The 26,109-nt window shown below is 37.7% G+C and overlaps 1 protein-coding gene and 1 long non-coding RNA gene across 2 annotated transcripts in view; both read left to right on the top strand.

Moving 5' to 3' along the window:
- Nucleotides 1–8,615: 8,615 nt before the first annotated feature.
- LOC125277679 lies at nt 8,616–12,093 on the top strand. The gene is made up of 3 exons (XR_007186965.1): nt 8,616–8,974; nt 11,323–11,412; nt 11,521–12,093. It is a non-coding gene; the product is annotated as an uncharacterized LOC125277679 (long non-coding RNA).
- Nucleotides 12,094–13,794: 1,701 nt separating this feature from the next.
- Nucleotides 13,795–26,109, top strand: part of fgfr3 (fibroblast growth factor receptor 3) — a 54,273-nt gene continuing 41,958 nt past the window's right edge. The window contains 2 exon segments of the mRNA XM_048204154.1: nt 13,795–14,374; nt 20,123–20,319. Coding sequence (XP_048060111.1) covers nt 20,205–20,319 — 115 coding nt within the window. The 5' untranslated portion in view covers nt 13,795–14,374; nt 20,123–20,204.

Genomic DNA, 26,109 nt, shown 5'->3' with positions numbered 1-26,109 from the left:
ATCACCAAAATGACATATTTAAATGTTTTTTACTGAGAAAAAAAGTTCTTCATGCCTTAAAATAGCTTGAATGTAACTCTACACCCTTGCTTCATTTAGTATACGTGGATCTATGAATATGCTAATTGACCCCGCCTCCACTCACTCGCACAAGCTCAGAGATCCACTCGGTCAACTTACTGAGGTAAACGCTTCACAATGGTATCGCTTTTTACAATGTCGGACACATAACGGTAATTAATATGATTAGCCTTTTGCTTGACTACGTTATCAAACAGCTAATAATGTGTTGCTAATGTTACACGACTCCCTTGCTTCAGAGCAGTCATAGTTAATGATATGCTAAAGCCTGACCACACGGTGACGGGATTGGTTACAAGGTAGTTTGTGACGTCACAAACACCAGCGATTTCAAACCGCGTTTTTGAAACTGTCTTTAGATCACTGTTTTAAAGACAAAATACGCAGCAATGGTGATGACTTATGAATTTGCACATGGTTTGTCTAATAGCATATTAAAAACACCACATAGACATATACAACATTAACTTGATTTTCACCACAGGGGACTAAGAGAAAAGAGAGGTATAATCCAGATATATAAACCACCTAGTGAGGTATAATCAATCTCAAGACCCACCACAAACTGTTTAGAGTGAAATTTTTATTTATTTATTCTCTTTTAGTTCAGTTTGTCATATTATTGTCATAAATATTGAAGTAGACTAATGATTCATTGACATGGAACTTGCAGTTCAGTGAGTCATATGTTGGATTCAGTAGCTGCTCTGGTGGATTAGGTGAGTTTATTCAGTGAAGTATTTGTCAAACTGATTCAAACTGGCAACTTATACATTTGTGAGTCTTTCTGAATGATTAATTAAAAGAACAGAGTCATAAAATCATTTGTTTGTGAATCTTGATCTTAATTGATTATTATTTCCACTGTGTGACTCAGTTTGAAAACTGCTGTTAGTTTGTACTACCACAGTAGAACGAGCTGTTACACTTTCATATAGAAATGTCTTACATAAAACAAGAGTGAACAGATGACTCACAAGGACACCCCAAATCAAATCCTTCTCCATCCTAATGTATTTATCAAACTATAATTGATAATATTCACCTTCAGGTGTTTATGCACCTCAAAGACTTCAAGCACAATGCTAATAACACATGCAAATAGATGTGCTTTTGGCATATTGAATGTTAACATGAACATGAACATGATGTTCTGAATATTTGGTGCCTTTTTACAAATGTAAAGTTTCACAGTTCAGAATCTTTGGAAATCTTTGTTGTAGTTTTGCACTCGTGATGTGAAAACCAAACTTTGAGAAGGAAAAATACTTTTTTCATAAAAGATCAGATAGAACTGAAATAACTTCAGAGAGCTGTGAAATATTTAAAAGGATGATGTCACCGGCTTATTGGATTGGCTGTTAACTGTGACATGGTTGGCGCTTCTTCAAAGACAAACACACATACACAAGGACATACTGTAACGCTCCCACCCAGTGATTCAGTGCATGGTTAAAAACAGAATACTTGTCTGTACAACAACGTTAAACATTGTATGCAGTGGAGATTAGTGCTGTATTTGCATTCTGCCTCATAATTCACTGCTAGCATGATGGCCATTCATTTTACTATAACTGCAGATCATACTGGAGTTACTCAATACACCTGTGACTGTACTGATCACAACTAAATAACAACTTAAAGTGATAGTTCATCCAAAAATGAAAACAAAATAAGTACACTTTAGCATACTTTTAATACTTATTTCAGACACTTACTTGCATGTTATTTGCAATTAAATGAAAATGCATTATAGTTCAAATTTATATTAAATGCAGTTAGCTGAACTTTAAAGTGTTTTTGTAATTTCATAATTAGTTTTCTTTGACATATGGTTAAAGTGTACTGCCGAATGTCATTTCTATTGAAACTTGTATGTCATGTATTCAAATATATACCGATCAGGCATTACATTATGACCTAATATTGCGTTGGTCCCCGTTTTGCTGCCAAAACAGCCCTGACCCGTCGAGGCATGGACTAGACCCCTGAAGGTGGTATCTGCATCAAGATGTTAGCAGAAGATCCTTTAAGTCCTGTAAGTTGCGAGGTCCGGTCTCCATGGATTGGACTTGTTTGTTCAGTACATCCCACAGATGATCGATTGGATTGAGATCTGAGGGATTTGGAGGCCAAGTCAACACCTCAAACTGTTGTGCTCCTCAAACCATTCCTGAACCATTTTTGCCTAGTGGCAGGCTGCATTATCCTGCTGAAAGAGGCCACAGCCACCAGAGAATACCGAAAAGGGTGAAAGGGTGACCATGGTCTGCAACAATGCTTAGGTAGGTGGTACTTGTAACATCTACATGAATGGCAGGACCCAACATTGCCCATAGCATCACACTGCCTCTGCCGGCCTTCTTCCCATAGTGCATCCTGGTGCCATGTGTTCCCCAGGTATGTAATGCACCCAGCCATCCACGTGATATAAAAGAAAACGTGATTCATCAGACCAGGCCACCTTCTTCCATTGCTCCGTAGTCCAGTTCTGATGCTCATGTGTCCACTGTTGGCGCTTTCAGCGGTGGACAGGGGTCAGCATGGGCACCCTGACTGGTCTGTGGCTATGCAGCTCCATACGCAACAAACTGCGATGCGCTGTGTATTCTGACACCTTTCTATCAGAACCAGCATTAACTTCAATTTGAGCTATAGTAGCTCATCTGTTGGATCGGACCACACAGGCCAGCCTTCGCTCCCCACGTGCATCACTGAGCCTCGGCCGCCCATGACCCTGTCGCCGGTTCACCACTGTTCCTTCCATGGATCACTTTTGATAGATACTGACCACTGCAGACCGGGAACACCCACAAGAGCTGCAGTTTTGGAGATGCTCTGACCCAGTCGTCTAACCATCACAATTTGGTCCTAGTCAAACTCGCTCAAATCCTTAGGCTTGCCCATTTTTCCTGCTTCTAACACATCAACTTAGAGGACAAAATGTTCACTTGCTGCCTAATATATCCACACACTAACAGGTGCCGTGATGAAGAGATAATCAGTGTTATTCACTTCACCTTTCAGTGGTCATAACGTTATGCCTGATCGTTGTATTTGTAATTACATATTTACATATTTGTACTGATGTAGTAGACCTAAAATAGTATACAACTTTTTAATGTAATATCGAATAACACAGTGAAAATTATTATAAAAATAGAAGTATTTTGTGCTTTAGTATTTTAGTCAACACATCAAAATATGTGTATTCTTTAAAGCAAAACATTATAATTTAAAGTGTACTTTACAGTAAAACATTTAAGTACTTAAGTGTGTTAAGAAACAATCATGAAAGTGTGCTCAAAGTACACAAAGGTGGCCTTTTAGTTCATTAATGTTATATTATCTGCAAGTACATTTTATACATTTAAGATTTGCACATTAAGTAAAATGATGTACTGTATGCTTCTTTTTCACATGGGATCCCTCTAAACTTCAGTCTGTTCCTCATACTGAGCTATTCAGAAATATATAGCGCATGAATCAATTTTATGTTTCTATATTTTTTTAGAGCTTGATTGCCCTTAACTGCACTGTAAAAAATGACCGTGATTTTAACAGTAAAAGACTGTAAAAATGCTGCGGTGAAAAACTGTTAATTGGTTTATAGAAAGTTTCCGTACTATATACGGTGAATAACTGTAATAGATCTAACGGTACATTTAATGTAATTTTACGGTAAAATACCGTTAAATTCACAGTTTTTGAAAGTGAAAAATAACAATTAATTGTAAAATTTACAGTGAAAAAACGTAAATTGACATTCCCACAATTCCCTGCGTGACACTTCACATTTGATATATTTTTGTTGAAATAACTCTATTTCTTCTTAGTTTTTCTCATTTTTTTCTAATCAGTTATGTACATTAGGGTTTTATGTTACATCTAATGTTGTTAAATTAATGTTTATTGCATTTTTAAAATTTCATGCATGTTACCATGATGGTGTTTAGTGTGTGTGTGAATGACACTGTGTGCACCTTCTATATGTTAGTGTTGTCCTTCTCAGCTTGTGGAAAAGCTGCTTTTGATGAACTTCGATTCATCATGTGACTCTTATCACCACTGTGTTTGGTGACTGTCAGTGTATTATAAAGATACAAAACAGATATTAGTACTTCATTAGGTTGGTAAATTAACATTATATCAGTTAATGCAATTACTGAAATCCAATGTTAAATATACATATTTAAAATGTAAAATTCACATGTAACTCCGTAAGTATGTTTACGGTTGGATGTCATTTTTACAGTATTGTTCTGGTAACCACAGCTGCCGGTATTTTTCCGTAGAAACAACGGGATTTTTTTTTACAGTGTGTCATAGTATGACAAGAGCCGTTAATAAGTAAGACATTTGCACCAAGTTATTTGATAACAAGCGAGTCTATCTCAGATATTTAGAGCAGCAAATTCAACTTTTAATGGTTTTAATCTCTTTCTCTCTGTTGTGGCAGGTTTTTGTCAGGCTCTTTTAAGGCCGAGCACTGTGTGTACAGTGGGGTCTATAGAGACCGGCCAGTAATCCTGCTCTCTCTTAAGGCTCAGTCTGAATCTCAATTGGAATGTAGGGGGCAGATTTACTCCTAATTCCGTTGGTAAACATCGCACCGACGCTGCTCTCTGAGTACCAACAGGTCTCCTGTAATTGTTCTCTGTGTGTATTTGTGTGTGTCTGTGTGAGTGTGTATACAGCGGAGGGTGTTTCTTTGTTTGTTCTGGTGACTCAGAGTTCTTGGCCCACTCGCTTATTGAGTTAGATGCTAGGCTAAGCTAATCTCTGCGAATGGAAAACAAGCACATGGAGAAATGGATTTGTTCTGCTTTTTCTTGCTGTTGTGGAGTTATGTGACCCTTACAACTATACGTTATGTGGCAGTGCCATGGTAATGTCACGGTATCCATGTTATATGTCCAAAAAACATGGTAATACCATAGTACTTTTTTGTTAGTGAATGCTAAGCTAGCAGGACAGCACATGGATTGCCTACTGGTATGTACCCGTACAGTGCAGGGGAAAGTTACATTTAATAAATAATACATTACAATATTGCGTTACTCCCTAAAAAAGTAACTAATTGTGTTACTTAGTTACTTTTTATGAAAAGTAATGTGTTACATTACTTTTGCGTTACTTTTCTCACACTTTTTATAACGATAAAAAAAGTTGCCAAATGTTAAGGCCCTTTCATGCTAAAAGTGAAATGAATAAGCCTCAGGCTGAAGTATATGCATATATATGCCTGTACAGTAGAGGGCGCAGCTCTCAGCTGTGCTTCCATTCTGGATTAAAGAAGAATAGGATACAGGAGAAGGACAATACTCTTATTTCTAAATTTAATCTAAAGTCATTTTTGCTTATTAGTATGGTTGAATTAGATCACTGAATGTCAGCAGTGAAAACATTGGTTAATAAAGTGAGATTAAATACATAAAGTATATTTTTGTGTAATTTAATATAGTTAATTATTACAGGATTGCATACAATTCTGAGATTGCATTTCACTGTTTTTATTCATTTTGAGGAGTATTGAATGTTTTCGTGCAAGTGAAATGAGTAAATGCATGTTCACATTTAGTCTAGAACTACAATAACCATCATGTTCACACAGCGCACGCAACACCTCTGCGCTTTATTTCTGTCAACATGGGGACAGGTGAGACAATAAATGTGAAAAAATGACTTGTGTTACTTATTTGAAAAAGTAACTGTTGTACATTGAAAAAGTAATGCGTTACTTTACTAGTTACTTGAAAAAGTAATCTAATAAGTTACCTGTAATGTGTTACCCCCAACATTGAGTACACTTGTGTGCCATAAGATAGTATAAGGGCAGGTCAAATCATTAAACGACATGACGTTGCATTATGCATTGAAAAAGATGTGGTATTTGTGTGCGAAAGCCGCAAGCAAGCTGATAAATGAGCTCTAATGGTATCTCAGATGTTGAGCTACAATGACCATAGATGCAACATATAACATCTCTGTTCCTCATCAGCGCTGCTGACGTCCGATGCTTCAGAGACATGCATTAAACTCTTATCAGTGGAGAATGTGGCGTTAATTCAGGGTGTCTGAGTGGGAGATTAGGAGGAGATGGAGCGGGGCTTTTGGGTGAGCGGGAGGACGGGAGGGGAGCAGAAAGCCGAAATTCCAGGGATGCCTACTGGATCAGGGATGAGGGCTGCTGTGTTTGGATATGGATCAGCAGCAGTTGCACAGGCCTGGGACCAGTGTCCATCTGCTCTGCTTTAGATGAACAAATCCAGCTATAGCCTTTAATAACAGTGCATCATCGGACATGATAACACACGTCTTATGAAACCAGTGGAAACTGAATATTATTAAATCATTTGACTCTTATAAGTCGTGTTGAAGGGCTGGATTTCAGTGCAAGTGAAGGTGACATCATTGTGATCTCCTCCCTGTATTGTGCAGACTGCTTTGCTTGTCGCTGACAGATTTATAGGGCATCCCTGCACAAATATGCATCCTCAGAAAGACCCTTGAATACATACATACAAATTGAGGGGTGAGATGAGAGTGGTGCGTCTTTCAGAAGGATAATGGGAAACAGAGTGGGAGATGGGAAAAAAGATGCTGATGGGAGAGATGATATGTGAAGGATAAACAGGGGCTCTCATGTATACACCAGACACCAGTGACACGTGGTCAACTTCTGAAATGGGAAGGCAAAGTCCTCTATTTGCCTTTGGGTTTTTTTAGTCTAATGTAAATTAATATTTCCTTTGAAGTTTACATGGTTTTTGAAAGGCTCGTAGGAGAATATTTTCCTCACACTGTAAAAAAACAACAACAAAAAACAAAAACAAAACAATACTATACTTTTTTTTTATTGATCAAAAAGTGACAAAAACATGTATAATGTTGCAAAATATTTATATTTCACATAAATGCTGTTCTTTTGAGCTTTCTATTCATCAAAGAAACAAAATAATAATAATAATTATCACAGTTTCCACAAAAATATTAAGCAGCACAACTGTTTTCAACATTGATAACAATAAGAAATGTTTCTTGAGCAGCAAATCCTCATATCAGAATGATTTCTGAAGGATCATGTGACACTCAAGACTGGAGTAATGATGCTGAAAATTCAGCTTTACCATCACAAGAATAAATTACATTTTAAAATATATTCAAATAGAAAACATTATTTTAAATTGTAAAAAATATCTCACAATATTACTGTTTTTACTGTATTTTGATCAAATATGAACATAAGGGATTTGTGCTGTCTTTGAGCACATTTTTTATTAAAAAAATAATAAATACAGTAATACTGTAAGAGTTATGTTTGGTTTCATTTTTTTTAGTTCAGTTTTCCCTGTTCAAGGGCAAGATTAACTAATTAAATTAGAGTGAGAGCGCAATTCCACAAATGTGCCGATGGGAGAGGCAAGTTTTGCGAATGATCTACTGCTGACGTGCAAATTAAAGAACACAGACGCAGTCAAATCATTTACATAACGACCAACACAATCTACCAATAGCAGCGCAAATTAGCATTGGGTTGCAAATAAGCAGAACTGATGCTCATCAGGTGAGGGTCGACAACTTGTTACATGTAATCTGACAAACATGTACATATATATATATATATATATATATATATATATATATATATATATATATATATAATATTATATATATATATATATATATATATATATATAGGCCAACATGGCTTGGCAAACGATAACGTTTTCCTCTGGCATTCCAAAGAAATTAATATGAGTGGAAAATATTTTCTCCCTTCTAGCACAAGCTCTCTGTCCTCTGCGTTGTCTCCTCCTAGCAGCAACAATTGCAGCCATGTCGTAAAATGGGTTAAGACATGCTTTTTTGGGTGCTAAATAATGGCACAAATACCAGTAAATTGACGAGCGCAAACATTAGTAAATCGTTTTGCGTGATTCATTTAAATATACTCTCCTCCCATAAATTTTGCATCTGAAAGGGAATCTCCTATAAATGCACATGAAATAAGGCCAGCCGCAAAAACAACTCAGTCGACGTCATTTTAGCGCTAATTTTGCACTGCGTGTCTTTAGTAAATCCCGACAGTAGTTCATTAACGCCAAAAGAGGGTTTGTGCTGGTGAAAGCTGTTAGTAAATCTGGCCCAAGTTTCTTGTTTGTTTCCATGGTTTCTAATTGAGTTACACACCTGTTCCCTGTTCTGTTGATTTTCTTCCCCTATAAGCCCTTGGTTTTCCTCAGTTCCTTGTTCTGTGTTAACGTTATGTTGAAAGTGTACAGTTATTCTTGGTTCCTATATGTTTATTAAAAGTCTATATTAGTTGTTCTTCCTGTATCACACTTGTCATTGGATTATTTAATATTCTATTCCATTACATATTATCTTTTATTTATTTCTACAAACTGTTGTTTGGATAATGTTAATAATAGCATTTTGTATTATTTGTTTTTGACATTTTCCCTTGTCTCCTTGGAAAAAAACACCCCTGCCAGAAACTCATTTCAGCACTTCTGTCCTTTATGCTCAAACTCTTTTTCACATCTCACTGATACAGTATCTAATTGATTATTCATTACAGTACCAGCAGGTAACAGCGTACATATACTGTATGCAGAAACAGAACTAGTGACACAGATATGCCAGTTTCCTCTCTGTATCGGGCAGAAATGCACAAACTCTTAAGTCCAAAGACAATACCTTTATACTCAGGCACATTTTCCATGAGAGCATTGCACACGGATCCGGGTGTGTATATGTGTGTGTGTTTGATTTTGTGTATCTCTGTGTGTGTGTGCATGCAGGTAATGGTCTATAGAGGAAGTATAGACTCTGTATACCTTCATGAGGAATACGCCTACCGAACGATAACTGAATTCACATTGGGAAGGTTTGTACAATGTTTCTTAGTATATTCTGCAGAACTGGTGTCGACTTAACAATTAGAATAGGATAGGAAGTAAAATGCAATCATCTTAAGTGCTGCTGTCATATCTGACACGTCTGTTTTCAAACATGACTCGTTTTAAATTAAAGATTTTTCTCTAAAATTAACTTATAACCAATTCACACACATACACGCACACATGCACACACACAATCAGTCAAATACTTTGTCAAAATGGAAAGAAACAAAAGAAAACAAACATAATGTTATCAGCTCTTTAGGTTATCAGTAAAAGAATGCACACTGATAAGAGCCGAACTAGATCTTACAAATGCTCTCTCTCTCACACATACACTCTACAGACTGTCTTACCTCTCCTCTCTTAACGTTTCACACAGTTTAAAAGCCCATGTGGTGTACCGATGCTTTCAATCTCATGCTCAACCTGGACTGTTTTTAGGGATTTAGCCACATCTGTAATCAATGTGGGAGTTATTGATTTGTGATTATCTCCTACCGCTCACAAAATCACAGCTCTCTGATGTTGTGAAACAAAGCCAGTAGGTGCTCACAAAAGACCTTATGGATTAGAGGCATCCACGAAAAGTGTTTTTCAGGGGATAAATGCAGCCCAGTTTAATATTCAACCTCTTGTGAAGGGAGCCCCTCGTCCTCACCTCCGCTCCATTGTGTGTTGTAGCCAGAGGCTGGGGTTAGACTGAGGGGTGAAGCTGGGGAGAGAGTTCAGGGGTTCACTCGGCCCTTGGGGTGGGAGGTCACCCATTCGTTCTGTTCTTCAGCTCTCAGAATGTCTGATGATGCATTCTGTAAGGCCTTGGGCTGTTTATTCCCCCATACTACACGCATGCATTTTTATGTTTAAAAAATGTGTGTGCGGGTGTGTGTGTATAGATATATTATATAATATGAGATCATGAAATTGTCATTATTATCAGACTTAAAAAAAAAAAAAGCTTTGCTGTTTAATATTTTTGTGGAAACTGTGATAAGTTATAAGTTATATATATATATATATATATATATATATATATATAAAAAACTGTTTTCTATTTGAATATATTTAAAAATGTAATTTTCAGCATCATTACCAGTCTTCAGTGTCACATGATCCTTCAGAAATCATTTTTTCTTATTATCAGTGTTGAAAACAGTTGTGTACATTTTTTTTTCAGGATTCTGTGATGAATAGAAAGTTCAAAAGAACAGCATTTATTTGAAATAGAATTTTTTTGTAACATTATAAATGTTTTACTATCACTTTTGGTCAATTTAATGCATTCTTGCTGAATAAAAGTGTGAATTTCTTTCCAAAAACAAACAAACAAACAAACAAAAAAAAATCTTACTGACTCAAAACTTTCGAACAGCAGTGTAATATGTTACAAAAGATTTCTATTTCAGATAAACACTGTTCTTTTGAACTTTGTATTTATTAAAGAATCCTGTCTTCAACATCAATAATAATCAGAAATGTTTCTTGAGCAGCAAAACATCATATTAGAATGATTTCTGAAGGATCATGTGACACTAAAGACTGGAGTAATGATGCTGAAAATCAGCTTTGCATCACAGAAATAAATTATAAATAAATATATATTCAAATAGAAAACAGTTATTTTAAATTGTAATAATATTTCACAATATTACTGTGTTTACTGTATTTTTAATTAAATAAATGCAGCCTTGGTGAGCAGAAGAGACTTCTTTGAAAAACATTTTTAAAAATCTTACCGATCTCAAACTTTGTATATATATATATATATATATATATATATATATATATATATATATATATATATATATATATATATATATATATTAAATTAAACAGTTTACACTACACCAAATACAGGGCTAAAAACGGTGTCCCTTTTTTTTTTTTTTTTTTTTTTTTTTTTTTTTTGTGATCAAATCACTGAAACCACATCCATAAGTCATTGAAAATACATTTTAGTCATTGACCACATTTCGTCTCCCTCTTTCCGCCTTTATGCTTGTAGCAGTCATTTTTACCACATGCTGCCAACAAGCCACTAAAATTCCCATAAACACCCTTGCCAGGGTCAGAAGTCCTCACTTGGAGCACTGCATCCAACTTGTCAATCAATAAAATCAATATTCTTTCTCAAGCCTCTAATAGATATAATGATAGCGACACTGCATTAGTATTCACAGAGGATACCATTTTGAAATAGGCTAACAGGGGTTATTATTGAATGGGTGATGTTTATGTGTCTTTTTACTGAATGTCTTTAACCCTGGTGTCAGAGAACAGAGTGTTGATGTGACTGAGGATCCTCATGTTTGCATGCTGATTTTACCACTTGCAGGCTAACAGCCCTCTTCTTAAAGCAAACACAGATGGACAGCTACTAAGGACGCTCTGTCTCTGCTTCCCTCACACACACAAGTCTCCTCTGGTAATTAAGAAGAGGTTTCTTCTCTTTATGGTCTCATAAAGTTCTCTCTGCAAACACGTTTGTAGCTTTAAAAGTAATTGAGTCTTTGTTTTGGTGCTTATTCTACAGAATTACGGCTCTCGTCAACACTTGGCGCTCGGCTAATCAGCCTCTGGGAGACACATGACAGCTTTATGAGACGAAAAATCAACACACACTGACAGAAACACACACCTGCACAGATAAATAAGCAGAAATACCTGATCACACAACCTGTAATTACACACACTTGCACTTCTAGTTTCTGTTGAAGAAATGACAGCAGCATGAGATGTCTGCAGGTAAAAGAATCAAAACAAAAGTTTGGGGGTATAAAATTTCATTTAAAACTAAGTAGGCTAATTGGGAGAAGAAGAACAAAAGGTCCAATAAATGTTCAGCTTTGTGCTTTTATTCTCTTCAGCATGTGATTTGTCAGTACATTAGTCAGAAACATGAAATGCTTTTTAAGTTAAATAGGCTGACTCTCCTGTGAGTGACAGGTTGTCCAGCCCCAGTGTTGCCAAGTCCACAGTTTTCCAGCGGAATTGAGCTACTTTCATACTGTTGCCGCGGTTTGTTTTTCATGTCCGCGGTTTGAATCAACCCAAAATAACGTGATATTTAGTCCCTGGAATGAGAATTTTATTGGGGAGCCCCGCCAAAAATTTTACCCCCAGAACACGATTTTTACCCTGGGACCCCCCTGAAATGTGATTGGGCTAGTTTTGAAGAGCAATTGACCCTTCGCCAAGACCCGCCCCCCTTAGTTACTGTTGCTTTGTCCGACAAGCCGTGGCACTTTCACGCCACACGCAGTGAAAAATACATTGCGGAGCAAAGAGGACACTGACAACACATCGACAGACAAGACAAAGCAGGTTACTTATGATATTAAACAAAGTCCCAGCTTTCAAACTGTGTAGTTTTTAAGAAATTTAAACAATAAAAACCGTTTTGTGGCCCTTTAATGCGTCATGACAGATCGCTGTAGCACCTCAGCTCAAGCGGCTCGTGAATCGATCATCTCTTCCTACTAGTTCATTTATAGCATCAAATAAACATGAATGAACATCAGAAGGTATGTTGTTTCAAACGTGGAAAGACGTCAATACACACCATTTTTCAAGTTTAAGTCCACAGAGTTTAATCTTCTAACTCCTGACTGCTTTGTCGGACAAAATGGCGGATTTGGCGTTCTGATTGGTTAGATCGCTTGTCAATCAAACTCCCTGTGAAGGGTCAACCTCGGTGGACTTAAACTTGAAAACTTGGTAAACTTGAAAAATGGTGTGTACTGACGTCTTTCCTCGTTTGAAACAACATACCTTCTGATGTTCATTCATGTTTATTTGATGCTATAAATTAACTAATAGGAAGAGATGATCGGTTTACGAGCCTCTTGAGCTGAGGCGCTACAGCGATCTGTCACGACACATTAAAGAGCCACAAAACGGTTTTTATTGTTTGAATTTCTTTAAAAAAATTACACAATTTGAAAGCTGGGACTTTGTTAATATCATAAGTAACCTGCTTCGTCTTGTCTGTCGACGTGTTGTCAGTGTCCTCTTTGCTCCGAGATGTATTTTTCACTGTGTGTGGCGTGACAGCGCCACGGCTTGTCGGACAAAGCAACAGTAACTAAGAGGGGCGGGTCTTTGCGAAGGGTCAATTTGGCAGGTTTTGTTGTGAAAACCTGGCAACCCTGTCCTGCCCTCATGCCGGTTAACACATCATCAGAGAAGAGAAAGGATGTCTGCAAGAGGGAGGGAAAGTTATTAAATTGATCACATTCATTTAAAAAAATAATTATGTGCACAATAAATAATTTAGGAATTAATAAATACTCCAATATTCCATAAAAAAAAGAATGGTGAATCAATTTTGATTTCATGGTGACTTTAAAACATGAACAGTCTGTGAATTATATAATGACTATCAGAGGGATTTAATTTTCAATCTTTTGTCGCTATTAATGTAGTTACAAATCGCCTTAAAGTTGTTTTAACTACACATTATTTTTTGTGATATATTTCTGCTGTGTAAATCTATAATAACTTGATAAATAACAAACAATGGAAGAGTCTTCACAGGTTGTTAGCCCTGACTGACTTGTATTTAGTGCTTACTGAAATGTTGTCATACCCCTCAAACCCCGCTATAATTCGCACCATGAAAATAGTATGAACAGCAAAATCTTTGCTATTTTTAATTGTTTTTCTGCTGACTCGCTCCACGGTCCATAGCGCGGTTTGGGTTCGCTGAGCGCAGCTAATTTGACAGTGAGTAAGTTGATTGAATATTCGGGTTTGGTGTGGGAGGCGCCTGCGGCTCTCTCTCTCTCTCTTTCTCTCTCTCTATGCCCTGAACTCGCGAGGGGGGCGGCAGGCGGCGAGCACCGCACTCGCAGCAGGGACGCGGTTTGAAATCCGATCCTAGTTAATTTTTTTCCCCCTCTCTCCAGAGCCCGGTGCTCAAACTGTTAGTGGGAGTCTGTGAGCCAAGCTTTCACACAGCACCAAACGCCCTGCACTTCACAACCGACCCAGCGGCGCAACGGAGCAGTTGTGCCCGGACAGCGCAGCGGAGAAGAGCGGAGCCCGATACTCTCTCACGACCAAATACTACACTGGCGCTCCTTTAGATGATACATTCTAGTGCGGTTTTGATACACTTTTGAAGGGTTTAAGGACTGGACAGAGTCGGACAGCTCAAGGCTGTGTGGTGAATACAGCTTCTTCTCAAACACTCCACTGACTGACTTCACGTCTGTTCAGATTTCCTTGACGCCTGGATTTGAAAACTTCAGTGTATTTGGATGATTTGCCCCCTGAATGTGATTCACGAAACATCTGGAGGGACCTCGCACACCAATCTTTCTCGAAAAGCCGATCAACACATTTTATTGTGATCTCGAAAAGGATTACTGTCAAGAAGGAATTTGGTGAGAAGTTTATTATTATGATTATTTATCATTATTATTTTGTATTTACAATTTCAGAAAGAATATTAAGGAATGCATGGTATTACATTATGAATATAGCCTGATTATGACATTAAAATATACAAAAATAAAAATTGTAAAATAACATTTAAGGCTGCACTCATGCTGCATCATTCAGCTACATGGACGCAAAGCCGCGTCAGAGCCATCTGTAGACTACTTTAAGAGCTGAGGTGGATCAAATCTGCATATTTTACTAGTTTTTATGTGGCATTGCGTTTTGACACAGAAGGAGACCCTTAATTCAGCTGTGTAAAGACGCATTTGGAGGTATAGGAAACAGTCCTCATATTTCTAGTTGTTTCCTTGTTCCAGCGCCAAAACGTGTTTTTCAATTAGACTATTGATTCAATCAAAGCCTTCCGAATGGAAACAAAGTTTTAGTGTAGAAGTGAGCTGCGGTGACATGTGGTGTGTGCCCGTATCGCTTACAGTCGGACAGGTGTTGCGCGGTGTGTGTGTGTGAGAGAGAGAGAGTAGCCTACCGCGTGCTTGAAAGCTGCTCCACCAGTCCTGAGGAGCAGCCGCACCTGTGCTGAAATACAGTACATTTCCAATAAGGCTCAATTAAAAGTGTTTGCAGTGTAGATTTGAGCAGTGAAGCTTGACTACTCCTTTCCTGAAACGCGAATCTAGCCTATAACTGGTCAGCAGCCGGTCTTTGTCATCTAGTTGTAGGTGTTTTAATGGTGCCGAAACCCACCGTGGGATGTGAGGTGACGGAAAACACAGTCAAGGGCGCTTAGCATCAGCAGATCTTCCCGGTGAGCGCTCGAGCGCTTTTCTGCTGAGCTTAAACAAAAAACTGTTTAGCTATTCCCTTTAGACAGCTTATATAGCGCTATTCACAGTACAGTATGTTTTTACCTGTTGTAAACTCCACTCGTTAACAGTTACTCAGTTGGCGTGTCTTTCAGATGACAGACTAAGCCCTTTACAACTTGGCGTATGACGCATTTTAAAACCAAAATGACATCAATTTCTTCTGCGGCCACCTCAGCAGGGCTTCATTTGTGTTGTTTTTAGCTCACACTGAAGCGAACCTCACCAGTTTTTCATTCGCTGTACCCACGGGCCATCTGAAACCAATTGTAGCTATCGGAGTGAATTAGAGTCTCTGGAGGTGTTAACGCGGGCTACTGAGGGCAATTAGCCACCTCATGTACCGGAGTCATTCAAACCCGACTGGAGTCCATGGTGAGAACTCAACTAGGATGTAAACTGTTAGGTTTTCACCTAATCTTGATCATTTCATTACTTTTAGCAAATCTATTGGTCTTTTTTTGGATTTAATGGCAGATTGTTAGGCTATCCCCATGACATTTTGTTGTTGAACTTAAGTCTTGTAAATCATTTTAACCTACTAAAACTGAAACGTTTAATAGCTGCCTTAAATTTTTAAGTGGTGGTTACAGTCATTGTACTACTGTATCTTAAGTTGAATCTCTGAAAAGTCATTAAATAGAGTAAAAACACTAAGATGTTGAAACCTAATGACAGCTTTGTCTGCAGTGTGCTGTGCAGCAATTGTCATCTCCCACTTTTAGAAGTTAATTTTTGGAGACTTTTCAAGTCATGCGTCTCCTGCACTTTTCAAACCAGCTCTGGTTGATCTAGTAAAGGTCTCTCTAAGACATTCACACAACTCAAATATGAGAGGTCGTGTCAGCAGGGGAAAAAAGAGGCTCTTTTCAGTTGAAATCCTCTACTAATTGTGACCCTAAGCGGACCAGTGCCGGCTCAAAATCAATACACGACTCTGTGGACTGTCAAAAGTTTGAGAGTTGAAGTCCTGAAGAAGTGTCATCAAACTTTCTCTCTCTTTCTCTAAAGTTCTTCATTCAAAAAAGATCATTTTAATGCACAATGCAGTTTAAAAGGGCTAAAAACAGCATGAATGAAAACGAGCAAACAATAAACAATGCGCTCTTTTATTCTCCTGTTTTCAATACCCTTATGATTTTCTTTTTCGGTGAACGGTTTTGTGGACATGCCATGTAAGCATATAAGATGATGAGTTTAATGCTAGAAAACACAGCAAAGCACTGACTGAAAACCCATAATTTCACAGTGACAAATATCTGCGGTTTGTGAATTGCTCTTGTGCATGTGATTTGTGTGTGTTCCTCTCTGGGGATGTTTAAAAAGATGGGTTAGTGAGTTCAATTCTCACCTTTATGCTGTTGTCTGTCTACACTGAAGCATTGCACAAACCCGCAGCCGCACACAATCCCACACGCACGCTGACAGAGCTGTGAGAGAGCCGCAGGAGGGCGAGTGAAGTCCTTGGAAGAGGATTACAGCCAAACTCTAATAGAGACACCTCAGACTTCAGCTTTTCATCTGCTGTCTCTCTCTTTTACTTTATCTCTCTTTTACTCTGTCTCCCTCTTAATCCCTATTTTCATTGGCAGATTTAGGCTGGGCTGGCCGTTGACATGGCTGCACAATTACTGGAGATTACTGACATTTTTGAGTCCCAGATTTGTTGCAAGGTGTGACTAGCGTGTGATGGGATTCCATTAAAACCCTCTTTCACCCGAAACTATTAGACATTACACGCATAAATGCCCAGGATATGACAGCATATCCTCGCATGGCCTTGTTCAGGTCTGTGGTTGTTTGAATGTCATAGAAAGAGTGTTGTATTTTTTTAGACTTAAATATCACAATTGAGTGAGGGCTCTAAAAGTAAGAGACAAAAAGAAAGGGAGATACAGACAGTAAAAACACAGTAGCTAATGTTGATTTACTGACTCGACTGATAATCATAAAATTTCAATGGAGTCCAAATCAAATTCTTCAGTAATCCCATAGATAAACACTGACTCTTCTGAGAGAGTTTTACACGCCACACGGCAGCGCACTCCTGCATATCAGTCATGTCACACAGTCCCAGCTGCCTATATCTTAAAGTTTAATCTGCAAAGAAGTATATACAATTAAGTTTGGGATCATTTTAAAGAAGTTAATACTTTTATTGAGGCAGGATGCAGTGACAGCAAAGACTTTACATTGTTACAAAAACATTCTGCTTGTTTTTAACTTTATATTCATCAAAGAATCCTGAAAACAAAAATATTAAGCAGCACAACTGTTTTCAAATGAGTCTTCAGCAGCAAATCAGCATATCAGAATGAATTTCCACCACAGAAATAAATTACATTTTAAAATATATTAAAATCCCCCTGTGGTGAAAATCAAGTTTTTTAATCAAAATTGTAATGTTGTTTATATGTCTTTGTGGTGTTTTTCATATGCTTTAAGACAAACCATATATAAATTCATAAGTCAGCACCATTGCTGAGCATTTTCTCTTTAAAACCACAGTAAACCAAAGTCAGTCTCAAACCCGTGGTTTGAAATCGCTGGCGTTAGTGACGTCACAAACTACCTTGTAACCAATCGTGTCAATGTGCCGACGGGCTTTAGCATATCATTAACTATGACCGCTCTGAAGCAGGGGAGACTCAAGAGAATATATCTCGGTATATTTTTCCATTGATATGAAAAATCAGGTAGATTTAGCAATATAGCGGGTGTATGATGTATATTACGATGTTATGATGAACTATATGCCTTTCTCCACTGACTGACGTTGTTCAAAGCGTTTCTAAGGACTGATGTTTAGAAAACAGCTGAGTCAGATGGCGAACGGGAACATGGTTTGCGTAACGTTAGCAACACATTATTAGCAGCCGTTTGATAAAGTAGTCAAGCAAAAGGATAATCATATTAATTACAGTTATGTTTCTGACATTGTAAAAACTGATACCATTGTGCAGCGTTTACCTCAGTAAGTTGACCGAGTGGATCTCTGAGCTTGTGGGAGTGAGTGGAGGCGGGGCTAATTAGCATATTCATAGATCCGCGTATATTAAATGAAGCAAGGGTGTAGAGTTACATTCAGGCTATTTCAGGCTACATTAAGGCATAAAGACATTTTTTTTTCACAGGATTTTTTAAAAATATGTCAAAGATGAATTTTAAGGGATAAAATAATTGACTACAGGGGGACTTTAAAATAGAAAATTGTAATAATATTTCACAATACTACTGTTTGTATTTTTAATCAACTAAATGCAGCCTGAGTGAGCATAAATGACTTTTTCAAAAACATAAAAAAATCTTACAGACCCCAAACTTTTGAATAGTAATTGTGTTAAAATGACGCATAGCAAAAATACATGCAGGCACAGTTCGATGCTCAAACTACACCATGTTGGTTAAGTAACATAGTACAATCATTATCGCAAAATAAACCTTGACAGGGTGATCAGGGCTGTCTTGTATCACCCCAAAGAGGTTTATTTTGCGATAATGACTGGCTGACTGTACATAGCTTCTCGCCAAATAAATAAATAACTGGACATCAAATGTTGATCTAAGTTGAAATCATAGCATTAGAAACTGTATAGTTTGTCTAGCAGAACTCAAAAATGTGTTGCCTGGTCAAAATAGTCGATTATACAGCATAGTGGTCCTTATTTAAAAAAATACCCGCAGATTGCTGTGATTGACCAATCAGAATCAAGTATTCCAAAAAGATGCATGATGCATAATAATATAAGGCCATTTCTAAGAATATATCAAAGTTTATCAAGGCCTCTCTCCCATTTAAAGCTGTGTTACTGTAAGATAGTATGGCTCCAGAAACATGCTCTAAAAACACACCTACGGTACACACTCCAGAAATACGCTCCACAAATAAACCCTTCTCTCCTACAACAGCCAGCGCTGATACACTATCAGCCCACAGCGCAGTGCACACTCCTGCTCTGCCGGCCAGAGAAAACACTGAGTTACTCAACACACCGACCCGGCTTCTCTCTCTCTCTCTCTCTCTCTTCACTATGTGCTGACCAAGAATTAAGCGTCTGCTCGTCAAGGGAAAGAAAAACAGCGCCACACTAGCCTCAGGAGAGTTTGTGCGTCCGTTTGAGAAGAATGCCACCGTTTAAAGTTAACGCAAACATTTTGTGTGTCTAAACCAAGGCTGTTCTGAAATAACAGGAGTTCAAGTTTAAAGCAACACAGAGTTCTCTCATATTCTCAGCGTCTTTGAGCGAAAATCTCTCAGCGGGGAACCAAACCGTATAGCCTACACTACAGTATGTATGTGTGTGTGTGTGTGTGTGTGTATTTAAAGCACTTTACATTCCTTTTATTGTGACTAATGTAAACTCTCTACGCGGCAAGACAGACAGACACACACACAAGTCACAGAGTGTGAGGGGAGCATATGTTTTCTTTAGAGAGATAAGTGTGTTTGTGTTAGCTTAGTGAAAGACGTGTTTCAGAGTAGCCCGACCAGAGAGAAGGAGGAAAAAAAAGGGAGAGAAAGAACGCAAAAGAGAGTTTACAACAAATCCCAGTCTCATCTAAACTAGCGCAGGACACAAAATATGAAATCACTCCATTTCATGCGCTCGTGGCAGTTGTGTGTGGTCGTCGCACTTTATTTTTCAATTTACAGTACGCGCGGAGAGCCTGCTGTAGACGTTTGCACGTCAGCATGGCATCTCAATAGAGTGCTCTGAACAATTTGTCAAAATAACAAGAAACAGGCATGTTTATTGAATATATGTGACCGTTATTATTCTTCACCTCCTAATAAAATGTTTGTTCAGTGTTCCTTTCTCTGTTAGACCATCTCTTGTAATTGTTTAATGTGTTCTTGCATTTCAGGTTGGGGACAGGCAGCGTTTCTGACAGGAGTGTGTTTGTGTGTGGCAGCGCCACATTGACAGCATGTGTGGAAAGGTGGAGAATGTCTGACACTCGTCCCCGCGTCGCTCTGCCCGGGATGGTCCTCCTCCTGTACCTCGTGTCCCTCATCTTCCCCTCGGTGTACAGCGCCCACCTGCTGTCCCCAGAGCCCACAGGTCAGACATTACACTTCACCTTCTCTGTCTTACTGTCTGCAGGGTTCCCACAATCACAAAATCCTGGAAAAATGTACATTGTTTTCCATGCCTGGAAAAGTTACAGTGTTGTTTAAAAGTCTCTGACGCTCACCAAGGCTGCATTTATTTGATCAAAAACACAGTTAAAACTATGGAAGCTTGTTTCCGCCATAAAACGACAAAATAAAAAAGGTAATTGAAGTCAGAATTGCGTGATATAAAGTTAGAATTGCAAAAATTGGGAGATAAAATCGCAGTTGCGTGTTATAATGTGCAATTGTGAGGGAAAAAAAGACGTTTTTCTCCAGCTCACAATTCTGACTTTATAACTTAAAATTGCATGTTATAAAGTCACAATTGCGAGTTTATATCTTGCAAATCTGACTGAGACACAATCGCAAGTTTATATCTCGCAATTCTGAGAAAAAAAGTTAGAATTGTAAGATATAAAGTCAGAATTGCCTGATAAAAACTCGCAGTTGCAAGAAAAAAATTCTCTTGCAATTCTGACTTTATATCTTGCAATTCTGAGAAATAAAGTCAGAATTATGAGATAAAAAGTCGCAATTACCTTTTTTATTTTTTTTAGTGGCTGAAACAAGCTTCCATTAAAAACATAAATATTGTTAAATATTTATGCAATTTAGAATAACCTTTTTTTTATTTTAATATTTTAAATTGTAATTTGCTTCTGGGATGAATTTTCAGCATCATTAGTGTCACATGATCCTTCAGAAATCATTCTAATAGACTGATTTAGTGCTCAAGAAACATTTCTTGTTATGTTTAAAACAGTTATGCTGCTTCATATTTTTAGTCACTTTTAATCAATTTATTGTGTCCTCGTTGAGTAAAAGTATTAATTTCTTTCAAAACAAATCTTATTGACCCCTAACTTTTGAACAATAGTGTATATTTTGCTCTGAAATATTTGGTTAAGATTTCTCTAATAATTCTTGATTTGTCAGTGTATTATTCTTGTAAACCGAATATTTTCAATGAATCTGTGAAACCACTAATTGGTCTGAATGATTACTTAGTAAATCATTTAAATCTGAATTATTTTTTAAAAAACATTCAAAGTTATCCCAAATGACTGGAAAGGTCATGGACATTTCTATAATGAACATTCACTTTTACAGTTATAATTTGCTCTGAAATATTATGTTGTCTAGATATACAGTAGGTCTTGTATAATAAAACTTGCTTGCAAGCCACCGTGATGTTTGATTGGTAAATGAATGTGTTGATGAATCAGTCAAACTGTGTTCACACACTGGTCTGAATGATTCATTTTAGTTCATCTGAATCTTTGCACCTCCTTCTTATGAAACCTTCTTGAAATACTTAAATTATCCAAAAAAAAAAAAAAAAACTCCTTCAGAATCAGAGTACTGTTTGTTACCATTTATCACATGCTGAAAATGAAAGTGTTGTCAGTGATTCTGTTTTTAAGGAGCTCGAGTTACAGCCTCTTCGATTGGGCAGTGAGTTTGTACAGTGGCACAAAGTGGGTATTGTTGCAATGAACACTTGTGTAGCTGATATTATGTAAACACACTTTGTCCTTGCCATTGATTTATTATCCCACAGTTGACGGATGGGGCCCTGCAGAGTGGATTACATGACAGCTAAGTGTGTGTGTGTGTGCGTGTGTGTGTGTGTTTGTGTTTGTGTGTGTGTATTGAATAAAAGATTACCACTCCAGGCAGGTAGTGTCTGAATTTTCTGCATATGTGGGCAGGTATGAAAGCCCAGGGTGTTGAGAGAGGTGTTGATCATTATCAGTTGTTTGTTAAAGACAGGTTTCTTGGCTGAGTTCACCTGAGTCTCTGTTGTGTTTGGATTCTAGATGGGTCTAGCTCTACTAAACATGTTACAGTCACTTAGAAAATAGAAAGGAGCTTGATGCTTTCTTGGCCCATTTCTCGGCTTTTGGGAGAGATCGTCTGATTGCCGGTGGATCTGATTTCTCATACTGATAGCAGGTAAATATTAGGAGACAGCGAGAGAATTACAGTTAATGTTCACACATGGTCCAAAGGAGAGAATGCAGAAAGTCTTCAGTGAAACCACAGAATAAACAAAGAGGGATTGTTATGAGACAAGAACCTGCAAACACTTCACCACCCAGCTCTTTTTCACCCTTAATCCTAACCACCAAATCCCCTGTTTTTCTCTCTCTTACTTTCTATTCCTCTATTTATCCCATTCTGTCTTTTTAGGTCTGTGTATCCAGTGACAGTTAGTTTAAATTGATCATTTCAGACAGACAGATTAAAGCAATAAGCCACAAGAGGCAGTGCATGTGTTCTTAGGCACAGCTCGAAGCATGGTAAAATGGCAATTTTGCAATTTCCTCTGATTATTTATGGACCCTTTGCACATGCATGTGAATGTTTTCTGTTGTATGCTATTAGTTGGGGTTTGTTCACCTCATTAAGGATCTTTGAAACTCACTGCAGGTCATCAGACTGCTGTTTATAATCACCTGTTGACACACACTTGGAGAGACTTACTTATACCAGTGCCTGCACACTAATGTACACACCTACACACAGACTGAGGCAGAGGCGTGTGAAGCACGTACACACTTGCTGGCCTGTCAATCTGTAGGATGGGTGTCTTCAGTGTAATTATCAGTTCCCCTGAAGGACATTACTTGGATACTTACATAAAAGTCATAAGTGGTAAAACAAATGGCTCAGTGTGTGTGTGTGTGTGTGTGTGTGTGTGCATCAGAGAGTAGCAGGACTTGCTTCATTTCTGACAGACATCACAGGTTTGTGCTAAAATGTTGTTCCTCTTGTTGGAAAATGTTGTTTGGGAAAGGTACTTTTAAAAGGGTTAGTTTACCCAAAAATGAAAATTCTGTCATTAATGACTCACCCTCATGTCGTTCCACACCCATAAGACCTTCGTTCATCTTCAGATCACAAATTAAGATATTAAATATTAAATAAAATCCGATGGCTCAGTGAGGCCTGCATTGACAGCAGTTACTAAAGACATATTTAAAACAGTTCATGTGACTACAGTGGTTCAGCCTTGATGTTATGAAGCGCCGAGGATACTTTTTGTGTGCCAAAAAACAAACAAAAAAACAAAATGATGACTTTATTCAACAATATCTAGTGATGGGCGATTTCAGAACACTGCTTCATGAAGCTTCGAAGCTTTACGAATCTTTTGTTTCGAATCAGTGGTTCGGAGCTTGTATCAAACTGCCATGTGAACCATTGAACGAAGCCTCGTTTACTGAAATCACATGACTTTGGCAGTTGATACATGCTCTGAACCACTGATTCGAAACAAAAGATTCGTAAAGCTTCGAAAAGTAATCTGATTACGTAACTCACATTACTTGTAATGTGTTATCCCCAACACTGTTGATTTATATGTTGAATCTATAAATGAATCTATATGATTTATCTCTTGAATCTATGTTGAATTTATATGTTGAATGCTGTTCTTTTGAACTTTCACAGTTTCCTAAAAAATATTAAGTAGCACAACATTGATAATAATGAGAAATGTTTCCTGAGCAGCAAATCAGCATATGAGAATAATTTCTGAAGGATCATGTGACTCTGAAGAATTAAACTTTGCCATCACAGGAATAAATTACATTTTAAAATATATTAAAGGTGCCCTAGAACGTTTTTTTAAAAGATGTAATATAAGTCTAAGGTGTCCCCTGAATGTGTCTGTGAAGTTTCAGCTCAAAATACCCCATAGATTTTTTTAAATTCATTTTTTTAACTGCCTATTTTGGGGCATAATTAGAAATGAGCCGATTCAGGGTGTGTGGCCCTTTAAATCTTGTGCTCTACGCCCCAAGAGCTCGCGCTTGCCTTAGCAAAATAGCTAATATAACCCTCAAAATGGATCTTTACAAAGTGTTTGTCATGCAACATGTCTAATCGCGCAAGTATGGTATTTATTTGGATGTTAACATTGATTCTGAATGAGTTTGATAGTGCTCCGTGGCTAACGGCTAATGCTACACTGTTGGAGAGATTTATAAAGAATGAAGTTGTGTTTATGCATTATACAGACTGCAGACTGTTTAAAAATGAAAATAGCGACGGCTCTCTTGTCTCCGTGAATACAGTAATAAACGATGGTAACTTTAACCACATTTAACAGTACATTAGCAACATGCTAACGAAACATTTAGAAAGACAATTTACAAATATCACTAAAAATATCATGTTATCATGGATCATGTCAGTTATTATCGCTCCATCTGCCATTTTTCGCTATTGTCCTTGCTTGCTTACCTAGTCTGATGATTCAGCTGTGCACAGATCCAGACGTTCTGCCCTTGTCTAATGTCTTTCATAATGTTGGGAACATGGGCTGGCATATGCAAATATTATTATAAATTGTAATAATATTTCTCAATATGGCTGTTTTTGATCACATAAACGCAGCCTGGGTGAACATAAAGAGACATTTTTTCAAAAACATTCACAAATCGTACCAACCCCAAACTTTTGAACGGTCATGTACTGTATGTTCTAAAAGGTTTTCCTGTAAGGGTTTACAGGGTAAGAGTTAGCCTATATTAATTATCATTAGGTTTTATATAAAAACAATAGAGGTCTATGGTATGCCGTCACTTAGCCAAGTCAACGTGTGTTTGTGTGTGTATGTGTGTTGCTGATTTCCCTCAGCTCTCCTATACCACTTTTGGCAGTCATGAACAGATGGCAGAAGTTATGTGCTGCAAGAAGTCCAACAAACACACACAGAGACATGTACACTTCTCCTTTACCACCCATGGAACGAACCTCTGCCTTGGCAATATTCCTGGTCCAACACATACCATCTCACACAGACACATCCACAACAAACCAACGCTTGATTTGTCACAAAAACAGCAATCCATCAATCAACCACCTCGGTTTGATTTAAGCTTTAGGTTAGTCTCTTGTATATTAGAGTCCTCAGGAACACAGAAAGTCCCGTGTGGTGGATGCTTTCTCTCCTGGGATGCTTATGAATAGTTTATAACGCATTAATAATGTATTTATTACAGTGTAACAAAGCTTATGCCGCACACTGATCAGTTTGTAACTGAAAGTGATCAAGTGCTGGCTTTGTTTAGCAGTGTGAGAGCATTATAAACTGTTATAATGTTACACAGGGACAGCAGACCCTAAGAATTTTTTGGTTTCAGTTATAAGCAGTTTATACTGTGCAATAGACTAAACAGTCTGTCACATGTTTAGGGGAATCTGTTTTTGTTTATAATTTTGAGTTATAAATGGTATTGCATATTCATGTTAATACACTCAGACTGTGTGTATGTGTGTGTGATTTGGGATCTTTCGGAGCAGCTGTTGCCAGTTGCTTCTGGGTATCATTGGCTGGAAGGAAGCAAGGCAGAGGATTAGTACTTTTCCTGCCCAGTAATACCCCATCTCTCTCTCTCTCTCTCTCTCTCTGAAAATGCTATATTTCTATTCATATTAAAAGACAGAGGGGGTAAAGGGGAAAGGGCAGAGGCCATGGAGAGGTGATGTGTTTGTGTGTGTATTTGTTTGATCTCTTGTGTTTTCCTTGAGGGCAATTTGAGGTCACAGAGTTGAAAGAGTAACATCTCACTCAACTCATTTCTTATTCTGTCATCATCACAATGACATTATTTAGCTTTGTTCAGAGAGTTAAGACAACTTATTTGGCTCTATACAGCACACATTTGACATACAACAGTTTAGTATAGTGATAGACCAATATATATTGGCCAGGACGATGAATCAG

This window comes from Megalobrama amblycephala, linkage group LG10, assembly GCF_018812025.1.
Source record: "Megalobrama amblycephala isolate DHTTF-2021 linkage group LG10, ASM1881202v1, whole genome shotgun sequence".
Lineage (NCBI taxonomy): Eukaryota > Metazoa > Chordata > Actinopteri > Cypriniformes > Xenocyprididae > Megalobrama > Megalobrama amblycephala.
The sequence above is the reverse complement of the archived record's forward strand: the minus strand, read 5'-3'. Positions and strand labels throughout refer to the sequence as shown.